This window comes from Cannabis sativa, chromosome 6 (genome assembly GCF_029168945.1).
Source record: "Cannabis sativa cultivar Pink pepper isolate KNU-18-1 chromosome 6, ASM2916894v1, whole genome shotgun sequence".
In the NCBI taxonomy this organism is placed as follows: domain Eukaryota; kingdom Viridiplantae; phylum Streptophyta; class Magnoliopsida; order Rosales; family Cannabaceae; genus Cannabis; species Cannabis sativa.
In genome coordinates this window covers 73,838,246-73,863,469 of record NC_083606.1, presented here as the reverse complement: position 1 = coordinate 73,863,469, position 25,224 = coordinate 73,838,246, and the positions used below count along the sequence as shown (strand labels likewise).

The following is a 25,224-nucleotide window of genomic DNA, read 5'->3' as shown; positions in this document are numbered from 1 at the left end:
CAAGATCGATTCTTTGTTGGATTCTCTCAAATTGTTTATCTCTCACACCCTTATCCAAGAATCTTCTTCATCTACAAAAAATTATTTATACAAAATTCAAACCCAATCTCTCTCTCTCTCTCTCTCTCTCTCTCTCTCTCTCTCTCTCTCTCTCTCTCTCTCTCTCTCTCTCTCTCTCTCTCTCTCTCTCTCTCTCTCTCTCTCTCTCTCTCTCTCTCAAGATCACCTCTTATGATCTTCTTCCTTTAAATGCTAAGTGTTTGGTGGTATTTATAGATCTAGAATATGGATCCTAAAGTCAGTGGTTGTATGTAGGGCCTAATTAGTCTCACGACCGACCTTGTCTGTCACAAGAAAACCTCAGCGATCTACACTTTGAAAATCATCCACGATGTTTTCGATTTCGATTTCAAAGACTGTTGCCAACTTTACTAGAATTCGGGATAAGATGAATGAGGTTCCATCTCAAAACTAATTGGCAATGGGAGGAGTAGCTCATTCATCTTCTATATGAAAATTTATTTCCACACATTGGCAATGTGAGACTAACTCTTATACATCCTCCTCACGTTTAGACCTAGAAAGTGAAGGTATAACGAACGACTTTTAAGAGATCACAGGACCAAACGTGATATTTGAAAGAATCCCACAAGGCCAAATATCGAGAAATTTATGGGTGTACACGTCAGGAAATTTGTAGATTTTGAGACAGATTAAAGACCCCAACACTAGAAAACGACACACATTGGCTAAAAGGTCCCAAATAGAGGATCATAAGAGGCTCTTTTAGAAATCAGATACTCATTAGAGTTTAGTTTGGCTCTGATACCATGTTAGAATTTATGATAAGATGAATGAGGTTCCATTTCAAAATCAATTGGCAATGGGAGGAGTAACACATTCATCTTATATACGACAATTTATTTCTACACATTAGCAATATGAGACTAATTACTCTAATAAACTTTACCGCAAGATGGAGATCCTCCGCCGTACAGACTTATCTCACGAGGTCCGATGACACAAGATCTTTCAAAAACTCTCAGGTGATTTTGGTATACTAATGGAGTATATGGATTCAAGAACCCTAGAGAATGTTCTAGAATCTAAATGAACTTTCTCAGAATCCAAAATTGCTAACGTGGGAAAGAAATTTCTCAATAGTCTTTACTTTCACTCACACAATTAAACCAGCGAATCTATTAATTAGTGAATTTCGAGAATGGAAGTTAAGATCGTCGATATTGGGGTTAGCAAAATCATCTGTGCTTTGACACTTGTAATTCTCACGTCGGTACTTGCGGTTACAGGAGTCTTGAGAGGTTCGATCCGTAGACTTACAGAGAAAATTACGATGGTTACATGAGTCTTAACATTTTTTAATCCTATCTCACTCTCTTTTTGTAAAGAGCAATTTTGATAAAATGGATTGGTTCATGACATGCATAAAAAGCATTTTGGTACATCTCTTGTGCTTGGAAAAGTCTCTTTATGTAATGAACTCTTATTAATTAATGGATAATATTATTGGTGGAGAGTGGAGAGTGGAGACTATATACCTAAGTAATAAGAACCAAATTAAGTACTTCACCAATATTCACATGCCATTCATATCCAAGTGATCACATACATATTCATATCCAAATTATAAAATAAAGATGTGCATATATATTTATACATATACAATGAATATGTAGAGTTTTGCTTAAGTGGGCTCCTGCCTCTTTAGTTAGTTTCAATGCCAAGAAGAGTCTTCACAGGTCTCTTTGGAGGCTTAAAGGAGGTTTTAGAGGATGAGGAGAAGAAGAGATATATACATACTATAATTACATACATCCAAAACCATCATCATACCAAATAAAATAAATTTTATTATTTTACCACTAGTATATTTTTTTGAACCAAATTTACACCATCAATTAAAGAAGGTCAATTTAACTTATCATCTAATTAATATTCAATTAAAAAAATCAGAAAGAAGGAGTCTTAACAAAGATGAAAATTATAGCATAGAAATATATAGAAAACTTATCTCAAACTCAAAGTGACCTCACTTCCTCACAATAAATGAACACGTTGGATTTGTATCACCACATCAGATTGCTTTGACTATGACTAAACTCTCATTAGTAATTTAATGTTGCATTATGTATTTATATAAACAAGTTTCTAAAGTCATAACAAAAAAGTCGTTGTAGTATAGTGGTAAGTATTCCCGCCTGTCACGCGGGTGACCCGGGTTCGATCCCCGGCAACGGCGTTTTCTATGATTTTCTTTTTTGTTTTTTTTGCTCTTAGCCAAATAAAAATCAATATATGTAACATTAACATATATAGTAAAAGATATTTAACCATATCAATTACATATATATATATATCTATTTTTTTTAATAAATCAAATCAAACACAACACAACAACACAGTTGATATATGGCATGGAAGAATGAAACTATGAAATGTCTTTGAAATTCTCGACAGTCTACTATCTAATAGCCCGCCGTTAATAACTAGCCGCTATTAATGATTATTAGTGGTAAATTTCTTCTTCGTTACTAATAATAATTAGAGTAATTTGCAGTATAAATATTTAAATTTAACTTCTAGTTGCAAATAAATACTTAAATTTAATTTTTGGCCGTAATAATACCTAAGTTATAATTTTAGAATTTTCGTAGGTACCTGGTTATATAAATTGCCACGTGGCAATCCTTGATTGGTCTAAGTCATTAAATTTTTATTATTTTAAAAAGAATTAGTTCAAATATACCAATAAGAAAATGACACGTGGATATAATAATTAACATTTAACGGTTAGGTACCTACAGAGTTCCTAAAATATAACTTAAGTATTATTATTGCCAAAAATTAAACTTAAATATTTATTTACAACTCAGAGTTAAACTTAGATATGTATACTGCAAATTACTCTAATAATTAATAGCAGCAGGAGTGCACCCACTTCTAATATTTATGTCAGTCTTGAAATACAGATATTATTAGCAGCAGGATTCACCGGTAATAATTAAAAAAACTTAAAAAATAAAAATCATTTTAAAATAATAATAAATTACAATATAGTATATAACTAATTAATAAATTAAAAATTAACTAATATTAGATTAAATATATAATTAAAAAACAAATACATTATTTTTATAAGTGTCTTAAACTAAATACTATATAAAATCACTACCGTGATTACCACAAAAGTATAAAGAAGGGAAATTAAAAGAGAAAATGTTCTAATGGCTTTGTTACTAAAAAATTTGAATGACTTATGATGTTTTATGTAAAAATTACACTTTATAACTAAAATTGTATTACTTACAACTTTGTTTGAAGAATCTTATGAAAAATTATCTTGAAAAAAATGAGGAGTACTACATGAAAACATGGTATATAGAGCAAAAATTCGAAGATCAAAGAAAAGTAATTCCAAATTCTTTTCTACAAAAATTTCAAAGACCCTAAGAAAATGTAGTCAGTTTTAAGTGAGGAAAATATATATATGTGTTGAATAGAGAAAATTTGTTGAGTTGAATCACATTTATTAATTTTCACTTTTAGCTCTTATAAAAAAAATACAAAAATTATGTACTATATATGAATAGTAAACTAGTAGTCGTTGGTGTTTTAAATTCTATTAAATATATTAAAACAATTTGAATTTTTTGAGTTTGAATATTTATTTTATATATTAATTAATTTATATATTTATTAATTGTAGTTTATATTGTTTGTTAATATTTAATCTTATTTATTAATGTAATTAATATTAATTTTATTTATTTATTAAAATTAATTTATTAATCTTATTTGTTAATAATATCTAACTTTAAAAAATTTAAATAACAACTTCAAAAGAAAGGCATTATCGATCTATAGAATTCTGAGACAACTTTGAAGACTGCGGTCGATAACTTAAAACAACAACTTCTCGACTCTACTCAAAAAGCTCAGCAAGACCTTGACGAGGCTAACAAAAAGCTCGAGAATGTCAAGGAGAACGCTCGTGTAAGGGTTACTTTGGTAGCCAAGTGTTCTATTTATAAAGCCTGGTTAGTGAATCCAGACATGGATCTCAATTTTTTGAGTGAAGTTGCCGAAGAGATGTTGGAGTATTTCAAGCTGACTTAGGAAAAAGGAGCTGGCTCTGACAAGGAAGATGAGGCCAAGATTGCTGAAGAAGAAGAAGAAAATGTTCCACCTAAGTCTCCTACTATGTAAGCTTAGTTTTATTATCCTTTGAACAATGGCCTTTTGGTCGAGACCATATTAGGCCTTTCGTGGCATTTATTATGAATGTAATTAATTTTATTTTGTTTTGTTGGATGGCTAACTTTACTAAATTAATTACACTATAATTTTTGTGCCATTTTAATATATACCTGTTTCCTCTATTTTGGGCGAGAAAACTTTAAATATTTTGAATATGTTATATATTTTTGCTCATGAATAAACTTTTTACATAACTTTATCAAAACACTTTTTCTCAACTTTAAGCCTCGAGTGAGTTTGTATTGGACTTTTTTGATCGCTATTGTGTGCGCGCAGTTTATGCTCACCAATTTGTTGAGTAAAGAGCAAACTTAAATACTTTGAATAGTACTTAGACTATTTTGAATATTTTTTGATTGCTCGTGCGAATAGTTAGTCCTCTATTCATACTTTAGCTTGTATACTATTTATCACGACTCACTAGGGGGTCTCATTTATAGTACATGCTATATGTGCGAGCCCTTACTTATTCAGATGACATTAGCTTGATGTTGATTACAAGACTTTTGATACTAATCTCGTTTAAAATTATTATTTTCATTTCTACTTTGAGAAAGATTCTAATTATTTAACTTTATGTTGTTTTGGACTAGATTTAATCAAATATTTTTTTTTTATCTTTTTTGCATGTTTTTTATTTCTAGGCATTATCGGATGAACCTAGTTATTTCTAGATATATTGTCGAGCTTAGTTATTATATTTCATGCCCCCAAATAATTTTAAAGAGAAAAATTTATGATTACTTGAAATATTCATCTTTATTAAAATGAATATTTCAAGTAATCATAAACTTGTGGTGAGCATTACTATTGGATATAGTGGTGTAGTATAAAAATTTTCTTTTAGTCATAACAAAATGACTAAAAGTGAAATGTTGTGTCTAATTATAAATAATAATTCCTATGTTGTTACTAAAAAGTCTATAGCTAAATGTATTAGTCACAAAAATTACAATTTGTTGTGACTAAAAGTCTATAGAGCTCGTTTGGAACGCCGTATAATTAAGTCGTATTGTATTGTATTGTATTACATTGAATTGGAATATATATCATATTTTTATATAATATTATGTTAAACTTTAATTTATACTAAAATATTATATATTTAGGTGTCCATAAAAGTTAATATCACATATAGTTTTACATAAAAATATTATATAAAATACAATTCAATATAATAAAATACAATACAATACGACCTAATACGGCGTTCCAAACGAGCCCATAGTGACTAAAACTAAATTAGTGACAACTTGTATCTAAATACTATGTTTTAGCCACAAGTAATTTTTTGTTGTGACTAATAGTTACATTTAGTCACAAAAAAATTATGTAAGACTAAAAAGTTGTCACTAAAGATATATATATTTTTTGTAGTGGTGCCTATAACACCTTCTAGATGTGTTACATTGTAATTAACTAGTGATACTCTATTACATTAAATTACATATGACTCAATACTTAATTGGACCAATAAAGATATTAACACGTCGTAAAACCCGACTTCCTACTCAAAACACGTACAAAGCCACATCACCATTATTATTATTATTATGAATAATTAGCTTTTTTAGTCCCTGTACTTATCACACTATACTATGATGCCCCTTAATTTATAAGTGTAGTTAAAAATACCCCTTAAAATATATCAGTTGGAATAGTATAATCCTTCTATCTAATTTTGTTAAAATTGACTAAAGTTGACTGTTAAATTAATAATGTGGCATTATACATAGATAGTAGTTGAAAAATTATATACCATTAGGAAAATAAATTACAAGTCATAAAAATTACAATCACAGGAAAAAAAAATGAAAAATAACATCCAAAAAATAGAATATCATTACCTTAATTTTCCAAAAATCTCATGTTCTTTCTAGTGATATCCATCTCTTCAAATATTGTAGAATCCTAATTTTACACTTTTTTCTAATTTGAACTGCTAAAAAACGATTGGAATTATTTTAATAAAATTATTTTTATTAAATTTTTTTAAAAGGTTATGAAATCATTTTTTAATCATCTTTCATTGTCAGTTATTATGCCACCTCATAGTCAATTTTCCCTCTAAAAAGAGATGAAATTACTACTCTATCCTTTGTTATAATACCACATCATCAATACAAACAGTATTTTTAAACAAAATAAACAGAAGGACTAAATGTATGCATATAAAATTATACAAGGACTATTTATAACAAGCTGAATAGATTAAGGGGCATAATAGTATAGTGTCATAAGTACAGGGGGTAAAAAAGATAATTATTCTATTATTATTATTATTATTATTATTATTATTATTATATATCTCCACGTGCATGAGCCACACGTTGGTTGACTTCTTTGATTTATACTAATTAACAGCATAAATAGTGGGATTTATGCATGGTAGGAACTAGGAATACGATCTTCATTAATATTAATAATAATACATTTATTTTTGCATCGACAACAAAAGACTAGTTTTATTTTTTTCCCAATAAAATGCCTTATTATCTTCATTGAGGCATTTAATTTTGACACGTGTATACGGATTAATTGTGTGCCACGTGGATGATGATTGGGTCCCATCAAAGCTGTCTCCAAGCCCATCATATATAGGACCTTCCGTAATCTTCTCAATCAACGTACATGAATGCATTCCCATGCATATTATTCATAATAATAATAATAATAATAATAATAAGAATAATAATAATAATAATAATACCTTTATTACAATAAATACCATTTTGGACCCTCTGTTTTACAAAAGTTACTAATTGGACCATGTGTTTTGTTAAATGACAAAATAGACCCTGTATTTTCTAAAATAGTACAAATAGGACCCTGAATTGATTTTTTGTCAAAATAAAGTTTAATTATAATCCGATCTAAAAGTACTATATGACAAAACTGTTTACATTTTTTGTATCTGTTCGTATTAAGCATTGTCTTCAAGTTGGTTGTATTAAAAAAAAGTTATCAAAAATTAAGCTCAGGATCTTATTTTTACTATTTAGGAAAATACAGGGTCCATTTTGTCATTTAACAAAACACAGGGTCCAATCTATAACTTTTACAAAACACAGGACCCAAAATGGTATTTACCCTCTCTCTCTCTCTCTCTCTCTCTCTCTCTCTCTCTCTCTCTCTCTCTCTCTCTCTCTCTCTCTCTCTCTCTCTCTCTCTCTCTCTCTCTCTCTCTCTCTCTCTCTCTCTCTCTCTCTCTCTCTCTCAGTATAGTTCAACTAAAAACCAACTCTCTCTCTTTGATCTCTCTCTCTCTCTCTCTCTCTCTCTCTCTCTCTCTCTCTCTCTCACTACAATGTATACTTGTGTGAGAAATATACTCCTCAGTATAATATGTATGTATACAGCTCTCTCTCTCCCCCATACTACATTCAACTTTGCCCATATATACACAAACTATATTCATCCAATAATGTTTACCTATACAAAAAAATGTATAGATACATTCAAAACTACCCTCTCTTTCTCATCGACCATTCTCGACAAAGGTACTGATCATAATACAATGGCCAATAATCATGTTGATCACTACAAACAAACAACAACAATGGCCAACAATATAATTGACAACAATGAGATTTGCTCTGCTATTCCAGCAACGGTGTCTTTTCCGATTAGATTCATGATAGACAAGGGAAGTAGTGCAATCCATTAAGCCCAGAATACGATTAGGGAGTTTCATTAATAACTCTCTTTTTGCCAATGGAAAGAAAAAGAGGTCGAAGTCGTATTCGGCCTCTTCTTCCTCAAGAATATTGTATCGGAATAAGAAAAAGAGATGGGTGCGCCCATTTCTATCCTGCTTTAATTTAAATTAATAAATATTTTTAATTTTTGTTTTTGTATATAAGCAAGATTATTAATTTTATTATAATTATGTTATTGAAGAGAAGAGATATTGTGTCACATGATTTAATTTTTTAATATTTTTATGACTTTTTCTTCCTATTTAATTGTAAAATTAAAGTTTTCTAATAATAACTCACTACAAATTTTTTCACTTTATAGTCTTCGAATGTTGTAATTAAAAAGTCTCTTACTAAAAATTTTAATCACACTACAAGAAATATCACTTTTGTCAATAAATTTCGCTATTGCACATTTCTTAATGAATTGGTAACTAAGGAATTAATTTGATAGTGCACATAAATTTTGAACACTCTTCTATAAATTGCAAATAAGTATACTCTAATGTCATATTTGAGGATTATTAACCCTAATTACTTCTAGATCAATCTCAGCCGTCAGATCAAATAACTCCCTCATGTGACGGCTGCCGTACATCACGGATTACAATCCGTGAAAGTACAATAACAGGACAAAATCATATCCCATGTATTTCTATTTTCTGTATTAATATTAAGATTCCTTTTATCATTTTAAATGATACATGCCAAATGGATTTTTTAGAGACTACTGTGGAACACTTTGAATAGTTATATATAGTACTACTAGGGGGAAATTGTGTAAGTTGGAAAGTCCAATTACAACCAGTTGTGGCATTATCCACAATTGAATCAAAGTACATTGCAACTACAGAGGCTCACTACAAGAAAAATTAAAATTACCGGCGGAATCATTACCGGCGGAGCTTGCCCGCCTCTAATAATAAGAGTATTACCGGCGGAGTACGTATTTCAATGGTAATATTTACTAAAAATAATAAAATTAATTCAATATTAGTATTACCGGCGGGCTTTTTATTATTACCGGCGGAAAGCCCGCTGCTAATTGAATGTGCGGGAAAATTCCAGCTTTTTTAATTTGAATTAGTATTACCGGCGGATTATTAGCAGCGGGGGTCCGCCGGTAATACATTATTTTATTATTTTTATACTTATTACCGGCGGAAACAATTAATACCGGCGGAGCCCCACTGGTAATATTAAAATTGCTTTGTCTTTATTCTGGCTCATTACTGGCCCAATGGGCTTCCTTATTACTGTGTATATATATACACTTCTTTGTACAAAACCCTAGCCGCCCCTTCACCATTACCACTTCCCTATCTTCTCCATTTCATCTCATGGCTCCAAGAACCAGAAATTCCACCATTGCCGCCGCCTCTATCAGTGAAGCTCCTTCCATTCCGCTGCTCTCCGAACGTCCACCATGGCCAAGATCCTTCGTCGACAGCCGCCACCAACTCCGATGTTGCTCCGCCTCCTCATGAAGACTCCATCTCAGATCCGCATGGTGCTTCTCCATTCATGTTCGATCCGGTAATAATATTATATATATAAATGGAAAAATTAATGCATAAATTAATCCGTTGCTAGCTCCTTTTATTCATTTTTTTTTCTCATTTCCTTATTTTTTGAGATTTATCTCATAATATTTTTTTTTCTTGTGTTATTCTTATTCTAATGGCAGATTTTTTTTTTTGTTATTCTTTTATTTTCTTTGCAGGTTAAGCATTGCTTGGGGTTGTGTGTCTTGCGTCGTTCGGTTCACATCTGGGCATTTGGGTTACGGTGTTCTCTTCTGGATGAGAGCGGGTTTAGAGTTTCATGGTTGGGCTTGGTCGGGCTCACAGAGGCAACGCATCTCACCGGGGTGGATTCAATTTCTTCTTAGATTTAATTTTTCAATATATTTTTCTGATTTTGGTTTTGATTTTTTTTGTAAAGATTTTAGTTTTGGTTAATCGTTATCTATGTAAATATATATATATTCATTTATTTTTATTTATTCATTATCTTTGTATATTGTATGTAGTTTTTTTTTAGATAAAATGTATATTGTATGTAGTTAAATAGGGATTGATTGTAATAGTATATTGATGTTTGAGTATAAGTTAATATTTTGATTTGAATATATCTTCTCTCTTAGCATTTTTTTTAATGTTTGGATTTGAATATCTTTTTCCTTAGCATTTTTTTTTTAATAACTTCTCTCTTATTAATATAGAAAAGATAAATTAATTTAAGGTTTATTTATATTATTGAAAAAACGTTTTAGTTAATTCAAAAAACAGGTTTCAATTCTTTAGAAAACAATAAAAGAAATAAAAATTTAAAACATAAAATTTATAACAGTAATAAATATACCAGCGGGACCCGCCGCTATTAATCCGCTGCTATTAATAATTAATTAGCGGCGGGGTGTCGATCATTGGTATTAATGATGAATAGCGACCCTTTATTACCAGCGGAGTATTACCGGCGGACCCCGCCGGTAATAACTTTTACCAGCGGAATCTCATATCTTTACCGGCGGACTGTTCCGCCCCTAATAATAGTATTTGTTGTAGTGGCTATTAAAGAAAGCATATGGGTTAAAGGAGTCCTAGAAGAGCTAAAATTACTAGACTCAAAACCAGTTATTTACTCTGATAGCCAGAGTTGTGTGCACCTATGCAGAAACCCTATGTTCCATGACAGAACCAAGCACATAGAGATAAAGTATCACTTCATCAGAGACAAAGTGACACAGGGACACATAGATATTGATAAGGTGCCTACAGAAGAGAATCCTGCAGACATGGGGACTAAAGTGATCACCCTATCTAAGTTTAAACATTGTTTAAACTTAATAGGGTTGGATCAAGGATAATGTGATCCTTTGGATCACAGAGCTATGACCCTCAGAAATGACTCGACCACTATAATATCAGCTCAGTGAAGGTTTAGGTGGAAATTGTTGGAGTAAACCTCCACTTTCACTGATATTAAGACTCAATACAACTTAATACAAGGACAGAAAAGTAATTACAAGCAAATCCTTAATTTGGCCTTCGGCCTCTAGAATACCTAACAGAAATTAGTTAGAATGGATTTGGTTAATCCACACCTAACTAATTTCTGTAACTAATCTAACTATCAAATACAGAAACAAAAACCAGAACCCTAGATCTATATATACCTCAAGCAACAACCAGATCTGGGTGGTTGAGAGAGTGTTCTTCAAGATCCAGAGTTGGAAGAACTTGAAGAAGGAGAAAGCAAAGCTCGTACATGCACAGAAAAACACAGAAAGTTAGATCTAGAGAGAGAGAGGGATTAAACACAAAACACTTGTATTAAACTTGAGATTACCAGTCAGAAATTTACCTGTGACTTGGAATCTCCATTATTGTACTTCAGATTGACAAGAAATTGTGGAATCGAGCTCTCAGATTTGAGGAGCAGCTCAAACGGAGACGTAGCCAATTTATTGGTGAACTTCGGGAAAAATCTGGTGTTTTCTAACCCTAAAGCTTTTCTGTTTGTGTGTGTATATGTGTAGAGATCAGATCATTGTAGATTTGATCTTGTTGCTGGGTTTGTGTTTGGGATTTCTGGGTAGGGTTTGGCTTTGAGTTTCTCAGAGAGAAACTCTCTGCTAGGGTTTCGAAGAGAAATCAGAGAAAGAGAGAAAGTGACTGAGAAGATTCTCGAGTCTTGGGGTTTTGTTCAAGCACAAAACGAAGTCGTTTTGGGTGTTCAGACTTTGAAAAGTCTTTGAACAGTGAAAGGTTAAAATTGACCTTAAAAATTGATTTGTTTGTTTTGTTGGTGTAGGGCCAAGATAGTAAATTCCTATCTTAAAATTTCCTACAAAATTCTTGTGTCTTTATATTGCTTTATCATATATTTGTTGCTATAGATCACTTATCGCTTATAAAATAGACTCGTTGTCGTTGGCTAAAAGCGAGGTCAACAATACATATACATATAATAGTTTTTTTTTTGTAATTATTATAATCTATAAACTTTTTCATATTTTTTTTCTTTTTTTTAATTAATTATCCTTCATGAAAATTTGTATGACTATTAGATTTTTTATAAATTATATTTGCAGTGTTAATTAATAACATTTAATATAAATATGAGTAAATAAACATAATGAATATAAACTAAATAAATAAGAAAATTAATAAAATAAGGAATTGAAAATTGAGAAGAAAACTCATATATATATATATAATACCACCTGTCTTTTTTATATTTTTTATTGTATATATAAATATATATATATATATATATATATTTATTCTTATATAGGATATGATAAATATATATAACGAGACAAAATTATATCTTTAATATTGTTATTTTTTATTTTTATTTTTTTTGTTAAAATTGAAAAAGTATATTATGTGCATGCATTGTTATTATTATTTATTAAGTTAAGTATATAAATTTTAGAGTGAGAATATATGAATTAATTATTATAGGAAGGGTATAATAAGTACTTTGTTAAAAAGTAATTTTTTATATAAAATTAAAAGTATATTAAAATATTATGGGGTATAGAGTCCAATTTCAAGTTCAATGTACAAGTTATTAATAAAAACAAAAGAAATTATATAAAAAGGTATAAAGTGAATTGAATCATGTTTGTGTGACGTATGTAGTGACACTATGAAGTACTAACATTGTTTCTTGGTTTTATTTAATGTGGAGAAAAAGCACTTTAGATGGATTGATATGATAGGAAGAAATATATATAATTTAATCTTTTTTCACGAATTTTTTTTTTAATATTTATTATAGTATTTGGTAATATTTTTATTTTTAAATTTTGATTTTAAAAAATAAAAATACATTTTATAACTATTTTTGTTTTTTAATTTTGAAAACAGAAAATAAAGATATATTTTGTAATTTTTATGTTTATTTTTATTTATTGATTTTGTTTAAGTTGAGTTCGAATTTGTTACTCATTGTGATTGGAGCAGGGCATTGTGAATGGGATATTGCTCATTATTTGGCCACTTTATGCGGAACAGAAGATGAATGCAGTTTTGCTTGTGGATGACTTACACATGGCAGTATGATCGAGGAGTGATGAAAACAACATTTTTGGGCGTGATGAAATTGCTAGAGTTGTGAAGGTGGTGATGGAAATTAAGAGTTGTGAAGAGGGTATGAAATTTGGAAAATGTATGAATGAGCTTAAGAGCGATGCTATTAAGGCACTTAATTGGCATTTGATTGGAAGTAATGAAATGGAAAGGAAACAATTTTCATTTCATTCATTTGTTTGGTTGCATTTTAAAGTATTAAAATGACATTCCAATAGAATGCTCTTTCCGCCATTAGTGGAATGACTATTCTATTTTAAAAAGGAATGAAAGACTATTCCAATAGAACATGATAAAAAAATAATTTATTTTTTTTATGCATTTTAAATTTTATTTTGTTACATTCTTATTTCTATTCTTATATTTTTATTCCTCCACATCTTAGTAAATTTATGTGAGTTTATATAATTACTCTTTAGTAGTATTGTATGAATGTACTTTATAATTAGATTCTTTTTTATTTCTTCTTTTGATCATTTGTTTTTTAATGGGAGAACTAAATTAAGTTATAATATCTTTAATCTAGATGCTAAGAGACTTTTAATAAATGCTCTAAATTTAGGCTACCCTTTTTTCAAATAAATAAGAGAAGACATAAATTGATCAAAAATATGACATACAACATACAACGTTCTATTTTACATAAATTGATCTTACAACAACGAATATTGTTGCTCATCATAGGGGCTCTAAATTTATTTTATAATTTTTTTATGTGTGGGTTTGTATATAAATAGTAATCTTATATATATATACATTTTAAATGAAAAAATTATATTAAAATATAGAGTACAGAGAAAGAAATATAAAAGTTGATTTGAAAATATCAATACAAAAAATTGTTATATTTAGCAAAAAAAATTTAGTTACAACATAATGTTTTTTGATTAAATATAACTTTTAGTCACAAGAAAATATTACTTGTAACTAAAATATAGTATTTAGATACAAATTGTCACTAATTTAGTTTTAGTTTCAATTAGTCACAACAAATTATAATTTTTGTGACTATTAACTTTAGCAACATACTTTTTAGTCACAATATGTAGAAATGATGAATTATAATTAGTCACAATTTTTTTACTTTTAGTCATAAATTTTGTTGTGAGTAAAAGTAAGATTTTTTGTAGTATATAAAAGTTAGAGAAATAATAAAAGATACCAGTAGTACTTAGCACCCTCCTACGTGTTAATATCGCTAGTGGTCCAACTAAATATCGATATAGTCAATATTCAAATACCACTGGTGCCTAATAGCAATGCTCATAAAGTTAACTTGTTGTAAATTAAATAGATAAAATAAAATTTTAAACGAAAAACAGTTGAGAGTGATTTATTGTGGACATTGTCCCACATGGAATAAATGGCAGAGGATTGAGCCATATATAAGAACATGGACTACTCCACTCATTGCCAATTGATTTTGAAATGGAACCACATGATTCTCAACAGATCTAATGATATAATAATATAAACAAATAATGACGTAATGCATGACAACATAAATTAAAGTATATATAATTAAATACATAATGGACACAATTGGAGGTTAGAGCACAAAACAAAAAGTAGGAGAGATTGTCACCTCTTCTTTCCATTACACAAAATCTAATTAATAATATTAAACTAAACCAATAATTATTATTACAAAAGTACATTTAACATAATTTAAATATATGTTATCATTTCATTGCATATAAATACATCCACAACAACAACAAACAAAAAACCATAAACACATCAACAAAAACAATTGAAGAAATGGATCAAAAAATCACCCACATAGCTATTATGCCAACACCAGGAATTAGTCACCTAATTCCCTCAATCGAATTTGCTAAACGCTTAGCTCTTCACCCAAATTTTCACATCACATGTTTTCTTCTCACCACCATGGAAGAACACAACTCTCCATTACCACCTCCCAAAAAAGCCATTCTTGACTCACTACCCAATTCCATCCACACAGTCTTTCTTTCTCCAGTCAACTTTGATGACCTTTCTGAAGATTCAGTTTCTGAATTTAAACTCACTCTCACCATAACTCGTTCCCTTTCTTCTCTCAAAAAAGAATTGGAATCTCATTCCTTTTCTGCTTTTATTGCTGACCCTTTTGGTTTTGAGGCCTTAGAGCTCGCCAAAGGGTTAAAGATTCCATCTTTTGTTTTCTTTTTTACAAACGCCATGGCTTTGGCTTTGTTCTTATACTTACCAAAGCTCGATAGTGAATTACCTGACTCTGTTCGGTTCATGAAAGACTTACCCGACCCGATCCGATTACCCGGGTGTGTACCTCTTTCGGGTAAGGATATGATTGAGCCACTTCAAGATCGAGAAAGTCGAATTTACAAGTCATTTTTTGAAATCTCGAAAGGCTTGTATTTGGCTGATGGTATAATTATTAACAGTTTTTGGGAAATGGAATCTGAAGCTATGAAAGCTTTGGAAGCTAATGAGAAAGTGCCACGTGTTTTTTCAGTTGGGCCAATTGTACAAGCAGGTTTAAGTGATGTGGCAGAGTCAGAGTGTTTGACTTGGCTAGATGAGAAGCCACGTGGCAGTGTTTTGTATGTTTCTTTTGGTAGTGGTGGAACTTTGTCGAGTGATCAAATGAATGAGTTGGCACTTGGGTTGGAGATGAGTGGTCAAAATTTCTTATGGGTTGTTAGAAAGCCAGATAATAAATCTTCAAATGGTGCATATTTGAAAGAGAGTAGTGATCAAAGCCAAAAAAATGATGCTTTTGATTTCTTACCAAATGGGTTTCTAGAAAGGACTAGAGAGAGAGGTTTGGTGGTTCAGTCGTGGGTCCCACAAGTTCAGGTGCTGGCCCACGACTCAACCGGTGGATTCCTGACCCACTGCGGTTGGAGCTCGATTCTCGAGAGCATTGTGAATGGAGTACCATTTATTGTCTGGCCGCTTTTCGCGGAACAGAAGATGAATGCAGTTATGCTTGTGGATGGTTTACATGTGGCATTACGACCGAAAAAGAATGAAAATAACATTGTTGGACGTGATGAAATTTCTAGAGTTGTGAAGGTGGTGATGGAGAAGAGTTGTGAAGAGGGTATGGAAATTGGGAAGTGTATGAATGAGCTTAAGGATAATGCTATAAAGGCACTTGGTGAAGATGGTTCATCCACTAAAGCATTTTCTGAATTAGCATTTATGTTGAGAAATAGTAGTAACTCATCCTAGTAAGAAATTAAAACTACTGTATGGATGGAAAATAATAAGTACTTTTAATAAATTAATTTTATCTAAATAATGGAAGGTTTTTGGCTTTGCTTAGATCAAACTGAAGTGTTGTTTGTATAATGGTACACACTACAAAAAAAGATGCAGTTACTGATAATTTTTTAAGCACAATATAAATTTTTTGTGATTAAATGTAACTTGTAATCACAACAAAAAATTAATTATTGCTGATTTAGTTTTAGTTATAACAAGTATTGTGATTAAAAACACATTTAGTCACAACAAATTGTGATTTTTGTAACTAATATTTTTAGCCACGAACTTTTTATTCACAAAAGAATAATAATTTATAACTAGTTAAATTTTTTAATCCCAAGTTATTTTATTGTGACTAAAATAACTTGAATCTTGGCGGTCTTCTGTTTCCCTTATCAAGCAAGCCACACCTAATCGCCTTTGAATCTTGGCGGTCTCGGTGTCCAGTCCCCCTATTTATTAGTAAAGCTTTTCAGTCAGCTGGTAAAAGAACTTCTTAGAAAAAATGCCTGGATTTTTTTGTTCTGATGTCTTTTATTTCATTAATTTCAATTTTTTTTAATAAAAACTATTTTACTTTATTGGTTTATATATAAGAATCAAAATTCAAGTCAAGTTAAAAATTTGGTTTAATTTTTGTTCCTTAATTTACAAGTTTGGAACAACTCCCCTTCTAATAAAATTGAGTTAACTAATACCAAATTAATAAAGATTAGTTGTTGGAATAATGTGAGATTGTTAGAGCATAATCAATTAATAAAAAAATATAATATATTATATAACCTATAAGAATAAAAGTATAAAAGATTTATATATTTTTTTAATAATAGTGCTACATATTTATTAGTAAAATATAAATAAATAGAAAAAAAAAAAAAAAAAACTAGAAACTTATATAATGGAGAAAATACTAATGGAAGACAGCATAATTGTGTCTCTAGAGAATAGTGATGACTGTATGAATATGATTTTGACTTTGCATAGGCTAGCCAAATGATCTTAGTACCATATGCATTCATTCATTTGTACAGACACAGAGTAGAATATTGTTTATTCTAATAGATATTTATATTATTATATATACACAAGAGCCACAGAAAATTCATTCACAGCTTATTCTGATTTAATAACTATATAGATTGTGTTTTTTGTTCTTTTAGACAAATGAATGTATAGATAGAAGAGAGAATGTCTGTTATATTATTTTATAATATAATAAAGTATAAATTAAAATGTGATAAATATATGTGAATAATATATATTAGGTGTATGGTAAATATATGTATAACCTATGATTTTATAACCTATACTTTTATAATCTACATGTTGTAACTTGGAAAGGAGTTACAATTTGTTGTCACTTGTAACTCATGTGTTGATCACACATTATTAGTGTAATAAAAGAGATGTTACACAAAGATGATGATAGAATTCAAAATTTATGATGATATAGTTGTTACAAAATGAATTAATACTCATTTATGGGAGAGAAATGAGGTGTGGAATTTGAATTCTATGTGTGATCACCTAAACATTATAAAAGGAGGTCTTTGGTGCTCATTTGTAAGAGATGACGTTTTCTATCAAGAAAGCACTTTGCTAGAAAACCCTAAAAGGCTTGATAATTCCCAAAACTATTTCCATGAGAGTTCCCTTAGTGCTTAGAGATAGGGGAAATAAGCTTTTGGACAAAGGTGTAATACCTTGTTCAAGTCATGGTGATTCCCACTAATCTACACTCGAGGTTGTGAGTGAGTGTATATATATATATTATTTTCTTGTTATATATATATACATATTTTATATTACATGTGTTCTTATCTTCTTTTACATTTCTTATATATAATATATATAGTGTATATATATTGTATATTATGTTGTTGTAACATTTATTTAATCTCTTTATTGGTCCTTGTATTGTATTACAATAGAGTTGTAATATCTTGATTTTCTTCCATTGTAATAAAATCTCTAACAATGTCTACTACAAAATTTATTTTATTTTATGTACTTGGATTAATCAGATTTAATGTACTATGTAGTTAGTTTGATGTGAAGCAAATGAATGAAATTCTTTAGAAAAAAAAATATACATATGTCTCTTTAAGTTTAATAAATATGCAACACTGTATTTTTTGACTTTTTTCTTATTATGAGGATTTTTTCACACATTTTATTATTTAGAAATTGATAGTGATCACTTATTCGTACTCATATATTCATTTTTAATAAAATAATCGGTCGAATTAGTTGTATTGAAAATTTATTGGTAGAATAACCGATTACTACTATCAAATTACGTCTATATATATATATATCAATAATCGTAAAAGAAAAGATATTTTGGTAGGAAAATTATTTATTAATCTTTTATTTAAATTATTAATCTCTTTTTAACTTGGTCACTCTTGATAATTATGTTTTTATTTTAAAACCAATTAATATAGTATCTCACAATAGACATTATCCCACAATATGCAAGAAATATAGCTTTAATATTATATATATACATGTTGAGAATAATGATACGAAATTAATAAATCTACAAGAAAAGAGAGTAAAATGTTTTTTATTAAGTTTAGTATTGAGTTGAAAAATTGTATATTATGTTCTTAAACTATTTTATTTATATTATTAGTCTTATATTTTATTTTAAATAAAAAATAGTTTAATAAATTTCTATCATTTTTTTTAAAGTAATCGTTCGTTCTACACACAAAATTACTGTATTAATTTATCCTTCAAATTAACTCTTAATTAATATTAATTTTTGTGTGGATCGATATTGCATATTAAATATTTAAAATGGGATTTTGTTTGTTACAAAAAAACATGGGATTGTTCGAGAAAATATACATTTGAATAAAAATCAAATAAAACAATAATTAATAAAAAAAAAGTATGAGTAATTAATATATATATATATATCGATCATTGATTCATTTGGCATAAAATTCAATAATATTTATCATTTTATATTATATAAATATATATATTCTTAAATATTATTGGTGAGACAAATATCATATTATTTCAATGATCATGATAATTAAGTGCGATAATATATCTTACGAAACACAAAAATAGCCAAATATATCAGCTATATATAAATATATATATCACAAAAAAAAAAAAAAACCACAAATAAACCATACATACATACATACATAATTAAGATAGCTAGGTTTCTTCACGAAAAGATAAAACAATACAATATTAGATAACATTTTTAACATTAAAAGGATAAACATATATATAGACAAAAAGAAGAAACCCTAGATATATAAAGTAATTCTAGCAGTAGTAATAATCATCATAATAAGTGATCTGATAGTTGTTGTTATCTGCCTTCGTAGTAGTACTAGGTTTATTATTATTAGGGTAAGCAACATGTTTGAACTTGACTTGAGTTTCAAACTCATGAGCAAACCCATCATTTTTGTTGTTGTACTTGTCCGTACGAGTAAAACTAGCCTCTTCCTTAAACCCTAAACGACCAGTGGTCTTGTCGACAAACTCATCAGCAGTGAAACTCTTCTTGAAACTTGTTGTGGCTTTGCCCTTGTCACTCTTCACAATCGACTTTGTTGCTGAGTGGAGCTGAGTCGAGTCCTTCATGACTCGCCCTTTGTTACTCGAACAAGAATAAGTTGATGAGACTTGGTTTGAGGACTTTGGTGTTATGTTGTTGGATTTTCTTGGTGCCATTTTCAGCCTAAAATATTTTAGTGTGATGAAATTATGTATGTAATAATAATGGTTTGACGCTAATTTTGGTTATCTATATATATATATATATATAGCCATTTATATTAATTATTATTATTAACGTGAAAAGAACCCACTTCTTTCTTGCATGCTTGCCACGTAGTAAATTACTCATAGAAGTGTGCCACGTGTCCATGTTTTTTGCTCCACTACTTCTACACACTAATCCCACTTTCTTTTTTTTACTTTTGAATTAGTCAAGTTAAAAATATTTCTATTTTTTTTTTTTGGTAATTAAAGAATTATTTTTCTTATCAATTTGAAGGTAAAAATGTAATAAAAATTAAATTCACTGGAAAAGAATTATTACAACACATCACACAACTAACTAGTCCCACTCTCTTTTCGTTTGAACTAGTCAAATTAAAGTTGAATTATTATTTTTTGTGGTATAAAATATAGGAAATATGAATTATTGTGGTGTAATCTCCATTTCAATGTGTATAATAATTAATAAATAAATAAACAGTTATAAAAATTAAATAATAGAGACTCGAAGTCTCATGAGCTAAAGTATTTTTTTTCATTAAAAAATAAAGGATGATAGAAAAAAAAAAACATCCTTTAAATTTTTCTGTGAAATAATTAGCATTTAATTGGAGTTATTAGTAAAAATTTAACATTAATTATCACTAAGGAAAAAATTAATATTTAATTAAGTATGCAAAACGATGTGAGGTGTGAAATGTAGTGGGGAGGATCACATGGACACGTGGCGAGCATGCGATGATCTTACGTGTCGTGCTGTAGAGGTGGGTCCGCAGCTGTCTATATATTTATTAATTATTATTTTTAACCCTAATTAAAAATGAAAAAAAAAATGTAAATTATATTTTTACATTTGTACTATAAATTGTTTTTAAATTAATTATATTAAAAAAAAAATTAAAACTTAAGATTAGAGTTTTATATTTATTATTTTAAAATAAGTAATTATTTAATTATAAGATACTTAAGTTTAACTCTCAGTTGAATAAATATTTATATTTTTGAATCTCTGTAAGTACGCACTACGAAAAATTATTACTTTTAGTAATAACTCTCTAGTCACAATATAAATTTTTTAAGACTAAATGTGACTTTTAGTCACAACAAAAACTTACTTTTGACTAAAACATAGTATTTAGTTACAAATTATCACTAATTTAGTTTTAGTTACAAGAAGTATTGTGACCAAAAACAAATTTAATCACAACAAATTGTAACTTTTGTGACTAATACGTTTAGCCACTGACCTTTTAGTCACAACATAAGAATAATAATTTATAATTAGTCGCAACTTTTTTTACATTTCGTCAGTAAAATTTTTTGTAGTGACGTGATCGTTAAATGTTATCCACATCTCATTTTCTTGTTGGTATATTTAAATTATTTTTTTAAAAAAATTAAAAATTTAATTATTTGAACCAATTAGAAATTATTATATGCTAATTTATTTAACACTTAATTAAGAGCCACCTACCTACAAAAATTTTAAAATTATAACTTAAATATTATTACCATTAAAAATTACATTTAAATATTTATTTACAATTAAAAATTAGACTTAATTATTTATCCCACAAATTACTCTTTAAAAAAGAATAAACCTATTTTATTATTTAACAAAATAAACGCTACCATCATTAACTTTTTGAACAGATAATAATAATAATAATAATAATAATAATAATAATAATAATAATAATAATAATAATAATAATAACAATAATAATAATATGTGGCTATATATAGGAAAATTCTATAATGCACCCCCTTAAAATAGATATATTGATGTATCTCTATCTGTTTTAGCATCCGAAATAATTTTTTAGTCAAATTTTTTCTCATAGTCATGTATGTTATAGTTATTTAAGATATCCAGCAACATTTTAAGAAATTTGAAAAAGTTTAACACGCTGAAAACTATGTTCAAACAATGTATTGCACGCGTGACTATTTTATTTTATACGCGTGTAAAATTAACTGCTTGAACATTATTTTCTATATTGTAAATTATTCAAAATTTCTGAAAATTTTGTAAGATATCTTAAATAGTTATAGCGTACACGAATATGAAAAAAAGTTAGACTAAAAATTTTTTTTGAATGCCGAAATAAGTTAAGGGTGCATCAATACATCCCTTTTAAGGGGGTGCATTGTAGAATCACCCCTATATATATATGGAAAAAGAGAGTAAAGAAAGAATATGTATTGGCTATTTGAATTTCAATAATGGAACCGAAAAATCTAATAAAACCTACTTGCTCTTCTTCTTCATCTTCTTCTTCAAGAAAATCTATTTTCAAAGACAACAATGGAAGATCTTGTACGAGTTTCAAGGAGAGTGTTAGTTCAAATGAGTTTGTGGACAAGAAAAGTGGTGGTTTAAGGTTAAAGGAGGAGAGTACATATTGTCGTAGAGACAAATACGACAACAAAAATGAAGAGTTTGTTCATGAGTACGAGACCAAACTCAAGTTTACTCATCTTTCTTATCCTAACAACCAACAACACCTCAACTATTATAATGCTCATCATGATGATGGTCATGATGATGATGATGATGATGATGATATTGATGACGATGATGATGATGATGATATTGATGACGATGTTGATGATGACGATGATGATGATGATTTAAATGATGATGATGATGATGATGATGATGATGATGATGATGATGATATTGATGACGATGTTGATGATGACGATGATGATGATGATGATTTAGATGATGATGATGATGATGATGATGATGATGATGATGACGATATTGATGATGATGGTCATGATGATTTAGATGAAGATGAAGATGAAGAGGATGATGATGATTTAGAAGAAGATGGTGATAATGAAGGATTTGATGATGATGATGATGATGATGATGATGATGGTGATTATGATGATGGTGATTATGATGATTATAATGACGATGGTGATTATGATGATGACTAAGCTAGCGGTTGGTTATTTAGGGTTTGTTCCTTGTTGTGTTATGTAATATGTATGCATGCATGTATATGCATGTTATATCTTAATATCTATATTATATATATGAGTTATATGTTTTTTTTATTATTATTATTTTATATATGTTTTTAATTTTGTATTATTAGTTGTTTTGTTTTGAATGGTGGAATTGATCTGATTCTGATTTGACCTTTGTACATCTTGAATTTTATATAGTAAGTGGTATTAATGCAATTATTTTTTATGGTTATTTAATTTTAGTTATATTCAGCAAAAAATGATACACTTGCAGAAACAAATTTGCTTTCCTGTCTTTTCTTTTATCCATCTTTTATCTTATTTTATCTTATTGGTTTAGTCGGACTCTGGTACAACATTCGACCGCGGCTCAGGAAGAATTGCTAATGATTATTTGGGCGATCTGGTATGCCCGTAATGAGTTGGTTTGGCGAGACAAATCATTGTCAGCAGCGGAGGTTATTCTATTGGCAAGAGTAGTCCTTAATCAATGGAGAAATGCTCAAAAAAAGAGAATGGGTTCTCTACTTGTCCCTTCGGCGTCAAGTATGGAATTGGAGCATTGGGTGAAACCGGTTATGGGGAAGATTAAGGTAAATGTCGATGGTGTAATCTTTGCAAGAGACGGACAATTTGGAGCGGCTGGGGTGGCTCGGGATTATTACCATTAAATATTAAATTTAAATATTTATTTACAACTAAAATTAGACTTAATTATTTATCCCACAAATTACTCTTTAAAAAACAATAAACCTATTTTATTATTTAACAAAATAAACGCTACAATCATTAACTTTTTGAACAGATACTACATATTAAACCATAATAATAATAATAATAATAATAATAATAATAATAATAATAATAATAATAATAATAATAATAATAATAATAATAATAATATGTGGCTATATATATGGAAAAAGAGAGTAAAGAAAGAATATGTATTGGCTATTTGAATTTCAATAATGGAACCGAAAAATCTAATAAAACCTACTTGCTCTTCTTCTTCATCTTCTTCTTCAACGAAATCTATTTTCAAAGACAACAATGGAAGATCTTGTACGAGTTTCAAGGAGAGTGTTAGTTCAAATGAGTTTGTGGACAAGAAAAGTGGTGGTTTAAGGTTAAAGGAGGAGAGTACATATTGTCGTAGAGACAAATACGACAACAAAAATGAAGAGTTTGTTCATGAGTACGAGACCAAACTCAAGTTTACTCATCTTTCTTATCCTAACAACCAACAACACCTCAACTATTATAATGCTCATCATGATGATGGTCATGATGATGATGATGATGATGATGATGATATTGATGAAGATGATGATGATGATGATGATATTGATGACGATGTTGATGATGACGATGATGATGATGATTTAAATGATGATGATGATGATGATGATGATGATGATATTGATGACGATGTTGATGATGACGATGATGATGATGATGATTTAGATGATGATGATGATGATGATGACGATATTGATGATGATGGTCATGATGATGATGATGATTTAGATGAAGATGAAGATGAAGAGGATGATGATGATTTAGAAGAAGATGGTGATAATGAAGGATTTGATGATGATGATGATGATGATGATGATGGTGATTATGATGATGGTGATTATGATGATTATAATGACGATGGTGATTATGATGATGACTAAGCTAGCGGTTGGTTATTTAGGGTTTGTTCCTTGTTGTGTTATGTAATATGTATGCATGCATGTATATGCATGTTATATCTTAATATCTATATTATATATATGAGTTATATGTTTTTTTTTATTATTATTATTTTATATATGTTTTTAATTTTGTATTATTAGTTGTTTTGTTTTGAATGGTGGAATTGATCTGATTCTGATTTGACCTTTGTACATCTTGAATTTTATATAGTAAGTGGTATTAATGCAATTATTTTTTATGGTTATTTAATTTTAGTTATATTCAGCAAAAAATGATACACTTGCAGAAACAAATTTGCTTTCCTGTCTTTTCTTTTATCCATCTTTTATCTTATTTTATCTTATTGGTTTAGTCGGACTCTGGTACAACATTCGACCGCGGCTTAGGAAGAATTGCTAATGATTATTTGGGCGATCTGGTATGCCCGTAATGAGTTGGTTTGGCGAGACAAATCATTGTCAGCAGCG

The 25,224-nt window shown here is 29.1% G+C and overlaps 3 protein-coding genes and 1 non-coding gene across 4 annotated transcripts; all 4 read left to right on the top strand.

Annotated features, from left to right (window-relative positions):
- The first annotated feature begins 2,188 nt into the window (after positions 1–2,188).
- On the top strand, positions 2,189–2,260 carry TRNAD-GUC (transfer RNA aspartic acid (anticodon GUC)). The gene has a single exon. It is a non-coding gene; the product is annotated as a tRNA-Asp (tRNA).
- A 12,519-nt stretch (positions 2,261–14,779) lies between these two features.
- LOC115725407 (hydroquinone glucosyltransferase-like) lies at positions 14,780–16,379 on the top strand. The gene has a single exon (XM_030654924.2). It carries the CDS (start codon positions 14,840–14,842, stop codon positions 16,277–16,279), a length of 1,440 nt encoding a protein of 479 aa, XP_030510784.2. The 5' UTR covers positions 14,780–14,839; the 3' UTR covers positions 16,280–16,379.
- A 5,918-nt stretch (positions 16,380–22,297) lies between these two features.
- Positions 22,298–23,023, top strand: LOC133039436 (uncharacterized). The gene is made up of 2 exons (XM_061118343.1): positions 22,298–22,610; positions 22,869–23,023. The coding sequence occupies exons 1-2, from the start codon at positions 22,298–22,300 to the stop codon at positions 23,021–23,023; spliced, it is 468 nt and encodes a 155-aa protein (XP_060974326.1).
- A 1,001-nt stretch (positions 23,024–24,024) lies between these two features.
- LOC115695565 (uncharacterized) lies at positions 24,025–24,735 on the top strand. The gene is made up of 2 exons (XM_061118342.1): positions 24,025–24,337; positions 24,584–24,735. Exons 1-2 carry the CDS (start codon positions 24,025–24,027, stop codon positions 24,733–24,735), a joined length of 465 nt encoding a protein of 154 aa, XP_060974325.1.
- Positions 24,736–25,224: the final 489 nt, after the last annotated feature.

Excerpts from the sequence above, each read along its gene's own strand:
- LOC115725407 (XM_030654924.2), top strand. The coding sequence starts at position 14,840 with ATGGATCAAAAAATCACCCACATAGCTATTATGCCAACACCAGGAATT.
- LOC115695565 (XM_061118342.1), top strand. The coding sequence starts at position 24,025 with ATGGAACCGAAAAATCTAATAAAACCTACTTGCTCTTCTTCTTCATCT. Across the intron at positions 24,338-24,583 it reads TAATGCTCATCATGATGATG|ATGAAGATGAAGATGAAGAG; the intron begins GTCATGATGATG and ends ATGATGATTTAG.
- LOC133039436 (XM_061118343.1), top strand. The coding sequence starts at position 22,298 with ATGGAACCGAAAAATCTAATAAAACCTACTTGCTCTTCTTCTTCATCT. Across the intron at positions 22,611-22,868 it reads TAATGCTCATCATGATGATG|ATGAAGATGAAGATGAAGAG; the intron begins GTCATGATGATG and ends ATGATGATTTAG.